At 46.4% G+C, this 14,018-nt stretch overlaps 1 protein-coding gene across 1 annotated transcript in view; it reads right to left on the reverse strand.

The window, feature by feature from the left end:
• TMTC4 (transmembrane O-mannosyltransferase targeting cadherins 4) overlaps positions 1-14,018 on the reverse strand; it is a 56,153-nt gene that overhangs the window by 23,233 nt on the left and 18,902 nt on the right. Inside the window, exon 6 of the mRNA XM_068984333.1 lies at positions 1,616-1,713. Within this exon, the coding sequence (XP_068840434.1) occupies positions 1,616-1,713 (98 nt within the window). The remainder of the gene's footprint in view (positions 1-1,615; positions 1,714-14,018) is intronic.

Below are 14,018 nucleotides of genomic sequence, written 5' to 3' on the forward strand. Positions count from 1 at the left end.
GCTATTAATTATCCAGCACACGGGCCAGCGCTGGGTTAATCACTTCACAGAATCCTCATTTTACTCACCCGTGTGATGCATGGTTTTCCTGGGTCACAGAGGACCACTTCTGCCCGGGTGTGAACCATTTTCTAGAAGGCAGGAAGCTCCCTGTTGAGCTGTGCTGTCTTCTTATGCCATGTGTTTCTCTGCCTGGGAGCTACAGGACAGTCACCCAGTGCTGATGCGGTCAGGCTTTCATGAGGACTGAGCCCAACATGAGTCTGGCTCTCTCTCTCCCTTCCCATTTAAACATGTCATCAAAATGGCCATATTCTAGTCAGATTTTTGGAAACCTGCTCAACATCACCCTATCTTTATTCATGAAAATTCAACCTAATTTTTTAGTGCTTTTCTTAAAGGAGGTGGGAGTCACCTGGGGGCCTTGTGAAATGGAGGTGCTGATTCAGCAGGCCTGTGGCGGTGGGAGGTCTGAGATCCTAAATCTCTAATAAGCTCCCAGATGGTGTCAACGCCACTGGGCTTCAAGCCACACTTTGAGACAAGCAAGATTTCAGGACGGCCGTTCTCACAGAATGATTTTCACTCCCTACCAGGGGGGTGTGCTTGGCAGTGTCTGGAGACATTTGAGGTTGTCACAACTGAGGGAGGAGGTGTCCTTCTGGTATCTAGTGGGTAGAGACCACGGATGTTGCTAAATATCCTATGATGCACAGGACACACCCCAAAGAAAGAATGACTCAGCCTCAAATGCCAATAATGCTAAGGTTCAGAAACACTGGTCTAGAGCAAAATTTTAAAAAAGTAACTCATGAAGTTCTAGTATCTTTGCACAGCAATTCTTTCAATACTGTTTCCTAGCTAGCTGACCTTAATTGTACAGACTGAATTCAATAAAACCATTTATCTTTGCCTCAGCTGGTGTCCAGCCCCAAAGAGCTTGGACCTGGGAAAGGAAGATCCTTTCCCACGGCTTCCTATATGGGCACACCCCACATCGCTATTTTCCATTTGCCTACATCTCTTCACATCCCTAATGTCTCAGTTTCCCTCTGATAATGTAAGGCAGAAAATTAGCTAGAACAGAGAAAAAGAGTGCATTTCCACGCCTCTCCCTTCCAGGGGCTTTACTCAGATCAGACGTAGGGGGTGCACACCTGGACCCTTCAGAGCCCTCTCCTGTCCTCCCTGACATTTCCGGACAAAGGCAAATATAACATAACACACATCAATGCTTGTTAATCAGGACCAGAAACAGCAGTAGGGTCACAACATGGCTGTACTTAGGACTGGTGAAACATGAGAGCACCCCAGAAAGGCCACAGCACTCTTTCTTTCCTCCAGGACCTCTCCACAGGAGCTAGTCACCTGCTCTTCAGAGCTGTCCCCTCTCCGTGCCCACCAGCTCTAATGAATCAACCAAGACAGTCAATTCCCACCTGAACCACCGGGAGCATGGTGGCACCTGTAATCAGTCCAGAGAGGGCTAGGGTGAAGACCGGCAATAGGGGTGCAGTAGAGGGGTCCCACAGGCCGGGCAGTGCAAAGTGTCTTTACGGGAGGGAAAGGGGCATAGGGAGCATGGGTACCCCCGTGAGGGCGCCTGGGGTCTTACCAGCACGGTGATCCCTTGCTCTTTGCACAGCATGGCCACTGCTCCCAGGAGGATGCTCAGCAATACCCAGAACGTGGAGTGGGTCCCCTCCTTGTTAGCTGCCGACCAGGAGAAATGACAAACACAGAGTCACATGACTCAGCTCAGTCTTGGGAGCTCCTGGAACTCAAATTCTCAGTGTGCACCTTCGACAGTCACCATTTAAAAACAGTTTGGTCTTTGGACGGCATTTCTCTGTGGGCCAGGGTGTTAGACCCACATTTCTGGTTAGATGGTGGTAGCTCAGCTGGTAAAGATTCTGCCTGCAATGCAGAAGACCCAGGTTTGATCCCTGGGTTGGGAAGATCCCCTGGAGGAGGGCATGGCAACACTTCAGTACTCTAGCCTAGAGAATTCCATGGACAGAGGAGCCTGGCAGGCTATGGGGTCGGAAAGAGCTGGACATTTTGGACTTTTTTTGTGACTCAGATACGACTGAGTGACTAATACCTTCACTTTCTTCGTGGCATACACATCTCCTTCTCAAGGGTCCCCCAGCAGGAGCCCAGAGCCTTCAGGAGGCACTGCAATGCAGCCCTGGTACAAAGACATCTCAAGGCAGAGTTTCCAGGGGCGAGGTCCTTCTTCCTAGCCCACCAGTCACCTAACAGGCCGTCCTGACAGCCTGTGCCGAGGACTCCCACTGGTGGTGGAGGCGCTGCATCTGGCTACCCCGCTCTGCTCTGAGAATCTCTACAACTCCCGGGGTCGGGGTCCAGCACTGCTCTGAGAGTGTCTACCACTTCCAGGTGGAGTCTGGGCTCTTTCAACCCCAGATGCCTTAAGAACACCTGCTCTGCTACCAGCGTGGACTAGTTCTGAAGGATGCTGGACTGTTGAGCTCACCTACACGGACACTCAAGCATCAACAGGAAACTGAAACCTTGGCAGAAATGTGACCGCGGCAGTAAGCCGCTTGGTTTGGGTGCGGCTGGGCTCCAGTAATAACCGATGGTCCCTGAACACCTTTTGATGATGGACAGGGAAACACGGCGTGCTGCAATTCATGGGGTCGCAAAGAGTCGGACACGACTGAGCAACTGAACTGAACTGAACTGAACACCTTTAGAGGAAGGAGGGTCTGCTCTCTACCAGCAGGGGGTGTGGAGGATGCAATTCGGAGACCAGAGCTGACCTGCTCTGGGGAGGAGTGGAGAGGGCTCGTGCGATACTCCTCTCTGTCCTTTGTGAGGCCCTCAGCTCCTCACCGAGGAGTAAACAAACATTGTTTGTTTGTTTACAATGGTAAACAAACATTTTATAAAGACCTAAGTGTGAGGTGGGGCAAAGTGAACCTGCTTGGAGGAGGTGCCCCTGGGTCTTGGGTTAGCTCTGCCTAAAACCAGAACTCCTGGCCTAAATTCCAGCACCGCTGTTCACCGTGTGACCTGGAGCAAGTTACTTTTGTAGCCTCAGGGTCCTCATCAATACAACGGGTGGAACAATAACTGTATCTTCCCTACTCGAATGAGAAAAAAGGTATACAAGAAATACCTGCCCATCTGTGTTAAAAGTTACATATAAAAGTTGCTTGTACATGCAAAACATATCTCTGGAGAACACATGGGAAACACAGTAGTTTCCAAACTGCTTTTTTTTCTGTACCATGCAGCTTAATCTTAGTTCCCTGACCAGGGATCGAACCCAGGCCCTGGCAGCCAAAGCGCCTGTGTCCTAACCACCGGTCTGCCAGTGAATTCCCTCCAAACAACTTTAAGAAGAAAACCTTGGAAAGGAGAGGGAAGAAGTCTTACTTTTCACTGCAAAACCTTTCATACCATGTACATTTTAAAAAAACTATGTGCATGAATTAAACGCCATACTAAAAACTAAACATCAAAAAACCAAACAAAAGACCTTGGTAGACTGCTGGGACCACAGAAAGCATTCACTGTTTGTTGCACATAAATCACAAAACCACCCCAGGTTCAAGGGAGAGGGTCTCCAATGGGGCTTTGATGCAAGGGGGTGACTGATCCGTCACGTTGTCACCGAAATGTGCCAAGCTCGCTATGCGGTGACAAGATACGCCGTGGTTCTCATTAAACTGCTTGAGCAGAAAACCAACAATTAAGGTACATATGTGAGAGAGACAGGGAGACAGAGAGAGACAATCCTGAATGAAGTGGGTATCTGGGAGTCATCAGCAAAGGCCCAGACCAAAGTCCTGGGCTCCCTGTCTGGGATCAGCTGCGGGGCCTGGAGCTGGGGAGAGGGGATGCTGCTAACTGGGAACTTTCCACATATGGCTGGAAACTCCTCTTAGGATGCTGAGGGGCTGCACCCAGCCAAGCCCCCTGGACTCTCAACAAACTGTGAGCAGGACTGACCCCTGTGCTGTCTGAGGGCCCAGTCGGCTGGCTGGGAAAACGTCCTCACTCACACATAGGCCTCGGGGGCTGGAGATTTGGAAGTCAAGCAAAAGGACACACAGGCTGACACTGTCTGATCTTTTCAGCTTTTCTTGGGAATCTCTGTTGGATTTCTGGGATTAATGTACAAACAGGCAGAACTGACGGAATACAAAAAAGTTTTCTTTGGCTGTACAGTCGAGGCACCCGAAGGCTTATCACCAGCCCAACTGATCAATAAACAGTAAAGCCTCACTGATTCGGATTCCACTGTCCCGAATCAACCAGCACTCTTGTTTTAAGTCTTTCTGATCTGATTCTTCCTGCGGTTGACAGGATGAAGGGGTCCCAATGCTGAGAACGGCACTTAAGGCCTTCCTTATGGAGTGACACAGCCTCTCCAGGTTCCCTGGGTCTAAATTCCAAGCACACAGGCCAATCTACTCTCACTGGGCTTTGCATGTTCCCTTCTCTTAAGCTAGAACGCCCCAGAAGAATCCTGTGGCCATCAAAGATCACTCAGGCTGTGCAACCCACCCTCCTGGGCAGCCTCCCTTCTGATTCACTTGTTTTATTCAGTTGCAACACTAGCAAATGGTCCTACTATGTGCACACCTGACTGCCCAGTAGCAGGGTCTGTCCCATGCACCGCAGTGACCCTAACTGACCCCCTACATTAAGTCAGGCCCAGCGGTAGCCCCCTAGACGGCCCTCAGCACAATATGCCAGCGTGTTCTTTTCACACGTCACTACAAATGCTTGATTTTAAGCTCTCACCTTTGGCACTGCTGACACGTGGGTCAATTTTCAGCATTGTAGGATGCTCGGTGTCTCCCTTGTTTCTACCCGCCCCACCCCCCCGGCCCCGAGAAGCCAGCAGCCCTCCTAGCTCTCAGTTGTGATGACCCAAAACACCAGGCTTTGCCAGATGTCCTGGGTGGGAGGGGATCACACCCAGTGGAGACCATTAAACTAACCAGTGCCACTCACAGTGTGTGGTCCTGCCCTTGGATCTTCTAAGAAAGGCAGATGCTCAGGCCACCCCAGCCCAACCCAGGCCCTTGGACTCAGAGACTCAAGGGTGGAGCCACACTGGAAGCCTGTTAACCAGCCATCCAGGTGATTCTGATGCCATGGGTCGAGGAGCATCAACCTCAGTGGGAAGCTTGCTCACAGCTGCATCCCGGGTACCAGGTCTGGCTCATTGGAGCATCTTCTCCAAGCTCCAGAATCTGGGGTACTGACCCCAGGAGGGGCAAGGAACTGACAAATCATAGAGCCATAATGTAGGAACAGCTGGAGCGCTTCCAGGAGGTCATGCCTGTGATCTCCCTGGCAGCGAGGGCAGAGCGGGAATCCCTCCCAAGACGCTGCAGGCAGGGGGCCACATGGCGGTGACTTCGAGAACGGATAGTCCATTTCAGTTTTAACTTCGAGTGAGCCCATGCCTGCCTCTACATGCCTCCCACCATCCTGAGCAGCATCTCTCCAATATCCCAGGCTGCACAGTGCCTAGAAGCCAAGTTGTCTTTGTTGAAAACCACGGTATATCGGAGTATTTAGTTCTATCAAGCAAACTAAGGATAATTCCACTTGTAGAAATTAATTACCTTATACACGTAACACCAAGAGATCACAATTACGAGCCCAAAGCCCTGTTACATTAGACATGATATCACTGGGGTATTCATATATTTATTGGGATTTATTATTTTCTTGGGGTTTCCCTCAATAGCTCAGTTGGTAAGAATCCGCCAGCAATGCAGGAGACCCCGGTTTGATTTCTGGGTTGGGAAGACCCCCTGGAGAAGGGACAGGCTACCCACTCCAGTATTCTGGCCTGGAGAATTCCATGGACTGTGTATAGCCCATGGGGTCACAAAGAGTCGGACATGACTGAGCGACTTTTACTTTGAGCATTTGCTAGCAATCAGCAGCAGACAAGTGTTTATAGACACCAAGGCATTGAGACCTTTAAAAAAAATATGGCCAAAGTAGAGGCAAAGCTAATGGATCACTTAATTCCTCTTAGGATATAATTTTTAGAAAAGTCCCACAAGTTTTAGCAGGTGAGCACAAGGGTCCAGGCCAAGCAGAGGGGTCACGCTCACCCCACACCACGCCAGAGCATGGAATCCCACACCTTCTGCCACACGACAGCGATGGGCGGAGGGTGACCCCACAGGGCTTGCCCTCTCCTCTCAGTGGAGGGTGTTCTCTCAGCCCTTCCTCCTGTAACACGTCGTGCTGAGTCTGCATCCAACCACTTTCGGGATTTGCTCGTATCGGCAGCTTAGATGCAAATGTGTGTGCGCTCAGTTATGTCTGACTCTTTGCAACCCCATGGACTGTAGTCTACCAGGCTTCTCTGTCTATGAAATTTTCCAGGCAAGAATACTGGAGTGGGTTGTCATTTCCTCCTCTGGGGGATATTCCCGACTCAAAGGCAGACGGATTCTCTACCACTGAGCCACCCAGGAATCCCTTATATGCAAATAGATACCCTTTAATTATAAATGAACACATTGATTACCATGGAGTCTCCCACCCTGGCTCCTGTGCCCTCGAAAACCCCCACCTCCAACCCAGCTGTTGTTTTCATATCGACTAGGCATTAGGTTCAGTAGTTCTCTAGAAACCATAATGGAGGGACTTCCCTGGGGTCCAGTGATTAGGACTCCAGGTTTCCACTGCAGGGGGCATGGGTTCCATCCCTGGTCGGGGAACTAAGATCCAGTAAGCCACATGGAGTGGCCAAGAAAACCCTTCCAAAAACAAACAAAAAAAACACAAATGGACCCCTTCCCTCCTCACCCCTTTAGCGGAATTTGATTTTTTTAAGCTTCTATTCCCACAATTTGTGTTCAGACGTCTTGAAACATACTATGATTTCCCAGTGTAATGTTCCCTGATCTTAACATTTTAGTCCCTTGATCATTTTACATTTCTTCCCTGAAAAACTGAATTAGCCTGTGTTTTACTTGACTGTAACATGGATTAATTCCACCCCACCCTCCACGGCTCAGTAGTTTTGGATAGGAAAAAAATTCCCAGTTCCTCCATTAAAACACCCAAAGGACTGCTCTTGAAAGCACTCTGTGAACACAAAGGTAAACTACCCCAAGACTCACATTCCACTTGCCTGGAATTTAAAGTGGATTTCTCCTTAGATGGCTCAATCTGAGATTTCACCAAAAGAAGAAGAAAAACACATTAAAAAACCACAGCCTCCTGGTTCTTTGACAGCCTTCTCTCTAATCTCACCTCATAATTCCATCATACCACTCGAACTCCAAGTTTCTTTAAGGGACTCAGGCTCCCTCCACCTCTCAAATCCTCAGCGAATTGTTCTGGGAGCATCCTACTCTTTAACTTTCCTTATACTTCTGATTTGATTCCAGTATGGAAACTTGTGAAAGAGGATGACAATGATTCTGTGCTGAAGAAGTGTTTTCAGTTTCAGTGATTATTAAATATGAGTGTCACTTTCCCAGTGGCCCAGCAATAAAGAATCCGCCTGCAAGGCAGGAGACCCGGGTTCGATCCCTAGATCGGGAAGATCCCCTGGAGGAGGGCACGGCCATCCACTCCAGTATTCTTGCCTGGAGAATCCCACGGACAGAGGAGCCTGGCGGGCTACAGTTCATGGGGTCATAAAGAGTCAGACACAACTGAAGCAACTTAGCAGGAAGGCAGTCACTTCTCAACAATGGTAATTTCAGGGCTCAGTTATAAACCGAGCAATGGCTTTACATTTAGAAAACCAATTCTAGACCACCACGGTCCAAGAGGAGGCATGGTGGTTGGGGAGCACTTGAAATTTACCTGGTCCCTATTGAGACATGTTGGAAGGGTCAAACACACTACCTAATTTTGAAGACTCCATATGGAAGAATGTCAAACAGCTCATAATCTGTATACTGATTACATGTTGAAAATACTTTTGATATATTAGGCTAAGAAACTATCGTTAAAATTCAGCTAATCTGGTTTTTTCTTTTTTATAACATGGCTACTAGAAATTTTGCGATGACCTGAAGGGCTCATATCGTATTTCCTACACAGCAGTGTCAACGACACATGCTCAGAGACCCAGCTCATCCATGAAATGGTCTACACGGCTGTTTCTAATCCAAGTCTGCCTTCAAAAACTCGGAAAATATGAAGTGACTTGCTTATTAAAATTCACTTCTTTCTCCTCCAACCCCTACCAGATTAGTCACTTGATTTGCTATCAGGAGTCATAAGACAGCATGCACACACACTTCAGTTGTTCCACAATTCAAACTGGAAATCTGAGCTTAACAGTTGACTCTTAAACTGGAGAGTTAGGGCCCAACCCTTCCATATAACTTCACAGTCAGCCCCCACTGTGTTGCTTGGTATTTGCTGGTCTGTATCTGTGGATTCAACCAACTTTTGGTTCTGCAATACTTAAGTGCATATTGAAAAAAATTCGCCTACAAATGGACTTGTGCAGTTCATACCTACGGACTAACTGTACTTTTAAACTATCTGATATAAATCAAAGGGGTCCTCTTTACAAATGTGTGGAAGGGAGGTGCATGATAAACCAAGGCCACCCTACAAAGTATTGATAAAGTATCTCTAGTACTGGGGACAATCAAGAAAGGCCTTATAGAAATTAAATAATCAACTGGGAAAGTGGTCCTGAGTTTAGGGACAGCACAGCCTAGTAGACTTATGGTCATAAGACCTCCTCTAGCAGTTTTACCATTTAGTTTGTCAAATTATTATTTTCTTTGAGTATTAATTTGTCAAGGTGACTAATGTGAACAGTTGCAAATATATACAGCATAATCTAGATAAATCTGGACTTGCATTTTTATATGTTTTTACTTAGTAACTAATGTAAGCTATTTTTTTTTATTCCCAACTTTGAGCATTTTATTTATTTAAAAAATTTTTTCTTGTTTTGGTCATGCCTCCGAGGCATCTGGGATCGTAGTTCCCCGACCAGGGATGGAACCTGCACCCCCTGCGTTGGAAGCGCAGAATCTTAACCACTGAACACCAGGGAAGTTGCCTGATCATTTTAATAAGACAGTTGAAACTGAAAACAGTAGGCCACCTTGCATATAGCTGGCACTCAATAAATATTGGATGAGTCAACAGTTTTATTTCGATGTCTGTTAGAAGCTTTACTATATTACTATATTTCAAAGGCAATTATGAGATGTAATTAACACTGAAAAGTCAGTAATTTGTTAATGTGAATAAATACAGCCAGAAGTCCTCCTCTCATTTTTAGTCTTTGAACCTCCTCACAATGGAATAATCTGTCATGTAAGAGATCTTTTTTAAAAAATTGTTTTTTAAAAATTACATAATATTAAAAAGACAGGAAAAATGGATCATTTTCATTTTAGAATTAACAGCTAAAAACAGTAAAAATAAATCCTGAGAGGCGGATATCACTTCCAGTACAACTGCATTTATGAGTACTTTTATTCAAAAAGTCTCCCCCAAATAGGGAGTTCTAACTGATGCATCGTTTGCTGTTTATTCGCTCAGTTGTGTCCAGTTCTTTTGTAACCCCATAGACTATAGCCCAACAGGCCCCTCTGTCCATGGGATTTTTCCAGCAAGAATATTAGAGTGGGTTGCCATTTCCTTCCCCAGGGGACCTTCCCCACCCAGGGATCGAACCCAAGTCTCCTGCACTGCAGGCGGATTCTTCACCCCTGAGCCACTGCGGTAAGCCAAACTCTGTGTAAGTGTCTCAGGCTAAGAACTCTCCCATCTAAAATCCGTCCAGTCTGCTAAGCTGTTAAGCAACAATGGTCCAGGAGAGAAAATGAAAAAAGCAAACACAAAAAACCCCAAAAAACTGTTCTTACAGCATGCAACATCTCTCACAACTTGCTCTAGGAGAACTGTACAGCGTTCGCAAACATGAACCTTTTATAATTCAGAATTTCAGAAAGACTGGCTTGGAAAATGCTTTCCTTGCTTCCGTGTCTGTCTCTTAGGTAAGGCGATCCCGTCAGTAAACCGAGGCAAAGCCTGAGGGGCAGCAGGGGCGGCGGCGAGGGGAAGGAGCACGGTGGGGAAACAAAAACCCCAGAAGCATTAACAGCAAGACCCTGGTCAGCGCCAACACCCTCAAGTGCCCAACATACGCGTGCAATTCAGGGAAGCGCTGCGTGGCGGACTTGGCACGGCGCTCGATGGGGAAGCTGTCATTTCAGAAAAGAAAAAGCGGTGCCTGGCAGGAGACACCGTCTTCCTCCAGTCGACGCCTGCGTCTCGCCGCCACCCGGAAGCCGGCGTGCGTCACGGTGCGTGGGCGGAAGTCACTCGACTCCGTCAGGCGGCCCCGGCTCCCTCAGTCGGAGCACGGAGCCGTACAACACGCCTCGGATTCTCCTCCCAGGAGTGGGAGCCAAGCAAGCGGCGCTTCTACCTGCGGAATGAGGCAACTCGGAGGCCAATCTCCTAACTAAAAGCACATTTTGGGAGAATCGAGCCAGTGTAGCAACCCCTGAGAAAGAGAACCCAACGTGAATACCGCGGTCACAATTCAGATGGCAGCAACCCCAAATCTTAAAAAAAAAAAAAAAGGCGTCCTAGACTATGTGAGTTACACAGTTGCCCTCGTTTAAGCTGTGTGACTTTGTGTAAGCCAAAGACAAACGTGTCTTGAATCAGAGTGGAAAAGAGCAGGAAACGAGATCCCAAGAGTCGACAGTTATCCTGTTTTAGCTGCCTGAACTATGGTGCAACTGTCTTGTGTTTACTCGTGTGCGGCTCGTTGCGACCCCATGGACTGTATTCTTGCCAGGCTCCTCTGTCCATGGGATTTTTTTCAGGCAAGGATACTGGAGTGGGTGGCCATTTCCTCCTCCAGGGGATCTTCCTGACCCAGGGGCCGAACCCACGTCTCCTGCATTGGCAGGCTGGTTCTTTCTTAAAGAGCCATCTGGGAAGCCCTGAACTATGGTAGGGAGAGTGACTAAAATAAATTTGAAGAACTTAAAACAACTGAGACTTGAGATCTTGTGTTTCATAATAGCTTAGGATTTAAAATGGTTATTCTAGAAATGTACCCATTTCCTTTCCTCTTGAAAAGGTTCTCTCCTCCCCACTATATAAATGAGACTAATGAAATTTCTCTTTGTCATCCCAATTCCCATGAAACGATATTCTAAGGTATCTATTTATAAAAAGAAATTGTTTTGGCTCTTCTATCAAGTTTATTGTGCAGAAGGATTATGTATGTGACCTTTGTGACCCCATGGACTGACACCTGCCAGGCTCCTCTGACCATGGGATTCTCCAGGCAAGGATACTGGAGTGGGTTGCCATTTCCTTCTCCAGGGGATCTTCCCGACCCAGGGATTGAACCCACATCTGCATCTCCTGCGCTGGCAGGCAGATTCCTTACCACTAGTGCCACCTGGGAAGCCCATACAGACAGATTACCTTTTTCCAATCCAAAATATGTACTAGGCTTTAACAGAGAAGGATGTCTCATCATTAGAATAATACTTTTCATTTTGGGTGTTCAGAAATAATAACCAGCGCATCATCGACTTAGTGTTTTTCTTTTTCCCTTTAAAATAATTATCCTTTTCTATAAGGGTATTTTCTTCTTAAAAAAAAAAAAAGATTCTATTCTAAAAGAGCCCACTTGGAGCTATTCTACATAACAAAAAAAACCCCAGAAATGTTACATGAGACTCTTTTTTCACTCTCAAAAAATGCCAGGATTCCAGAGGTTAGCACAGAATTGCTTGTTACAATAAACTCAGGCAGTTAAAAATTGTCCAGAGCTTTATAATACAGACAGTGCATCTATTAAAAAAAGCTAATGAGGTTATTAAAAAAGGAATGTATTCTCTGAAAGATCTTTTTACCTAGTTAAATCATTCACTTCAGAACACTCAATTTTTTGTTCCCTTATAAAAAATATTAAATTTGTTCCTCTGTAAAAAACCTCTCTTAAACTTCAAGTTTATGAGGAATGAATGCTTGACTGTTCTTTGAATTGATGTTCAGATCTGAAAGAACAAAGACCAGGTAACTTAAATCATAGGTTTAAACAACAAATATCATTTATTATTATTTGTATTCAATAAGTACCAGACTGAACTTCTTCCACAAAAGAGCTTTGATTCTTGGCTGCACACTTACGTGGGCAACGTGAGTACCAGGGGGAGTTCTTAAATCATACTTTTGATGTTTCTACCACACTTAACATTTAAACAATTCATTAACAGAATTGAATGCACCTCCTCTTTATCTTTAATGGTTGTTTTGACAAGCTTGCCTCACTGGTCCCATGAGGACAGGGAAGCCGATGAAGACAGTTTAGTTGGGGCTGGCTTTGAAGTGAGTTAGACACAGAGGGTGAACCCAGTTCAGCCATATATAGCCGTGTGATCCTGGTGAGTTACTTAAACTCTGTCTTACATGTGGACAGCAGGGAAAGTAACTCCACCTATCTTAAAGATACACAGATGACACCACCCTTATGGCAGAGAGTGAAGAGGAACTAAAGAGCCTCCTGATGAAAGTGAAAGAGGAGAGTGAAAAAGCTGGCTTAAAGCTCAACATTCAGAAAACGAAGATCATGGCATCCAGTTCCATCACTTCATGGCAAATAGATGGGGAAACAGTGTCAGAATTTGTTTTTGGGGGCTCCAAAATCACTGCAGATGGTGACTGCAGCCATGAAATTAAAAGACTCTTGCTCCTCGGAAGAAAAGCTCTGACCAACCTAGACAGCATATTAAAAAGCAGAGACATTACTTTGCCAACAAAGGTCCGTCTAGTCAAAGCTATGGTTTTTCCAGTAGTCATGTATGGATGGATGTGGGAGTTGGACTATAAAGAAAGCTGAGGGCTGAAGAATTGATGCTTTTGAACTGTGGTGTTGGAGAAGACTCTTGAGAGTCCCCTGAACTGCAAAAAGATCCAGCCAGTCCATCCTAAAGGAAATCAATCCTGAATATTCATTGGAAGGACTGATGCTGAAACTGAAACTCCAATACTTTGGGCACCTGATGGGAAGAACTGACTCACTGGAAAAGACTCTAATGCTGGGAAAGATTGAAGGCAGGAGGAGAAGGGGACAACAGAGGATGAGATGGTTGGAAGGCATCACCGACTTGATGGACATGAGTTTGAGCAAGCTCAGGGAGCTGGTGATGGACAGGGAAGCCTGGTGTGCTGCAGTCCATGGAGTCTCAAAGAATCAGATACAACGTAGCGACTGAACTGAAGACTGTAACATAATTGACAACCACACACACATGTGTGACAGCAGACAGTCAAAAAATGGTAACTTATGTTACAGGAAACTCCTCTACCTTCATGAGTAAAGAAAAATTTAGTGCTGGAAACTCCCTATTAATCTTAGCTAAAAAAATCTTTTGGAACCACTAGCACGGTGAGTTACCTGTCAGTCATCTGTCCCAGGGATTAGCAAACTTTGCAAAGGATAGGCCAGTAAGAATTTCAGGCTTCATAGGCCAGGCAGCCTCTATGGAAATTCCTAACTCTGCAAAAACCAGTCCTGAGTGACCCCACTTCAACCAGCCCCAGCAGAGACAAAATCCTGAATGAGTGGTCTGTCCTTGCTTATGAATAAGATATCAGTTTATAAGAGGAATCCAAGTATAAGCATTAGTACATGAACAATAACATTAAGGCCCTGGCAGGGGACCACACCTAAGCTTTGAGAAGTGCTGTGGAAAAGACTCAAGGAAACCAATGTACTACTCTATCAGCTTCTGCTGAAACTGGCTTCCCTGGTGGCTCAGACAGTAAAGGATCTGCCTACAATGCAGAAGACCCAGGTTTGATCCTCGGGTCGGGAAGAGGCCCTGGGGAAGGAAATGGCAACCCGCTCCAGTATTCTTGCCTGGGAAATCTCATGGACAGAGGAGCCTGGTGGCCTACAGTCTATGGGGGGCTCACAAACAGTTGGATACAACTTAGTGACTTTCACTCACTCTGCTGAAACAGCCCTGTCAAGCATCCCATAG

This window comes from Capricornis sumatraensis, chromosome 12, assembly GCF_032405125.1.
Source record: "Capricornis sumatraensis isolate serow.1 chromosome 12, serow.2, whole genome shotgun sequence".
In the NCBI taxonomy this organism is placed as follows: domain Eukaryota; kingdom Metazoa; phylum Chordata; class Mammalia; order Artiodactyla; family Bovidae; genus Capricornis; species Capricornis sumatraensis.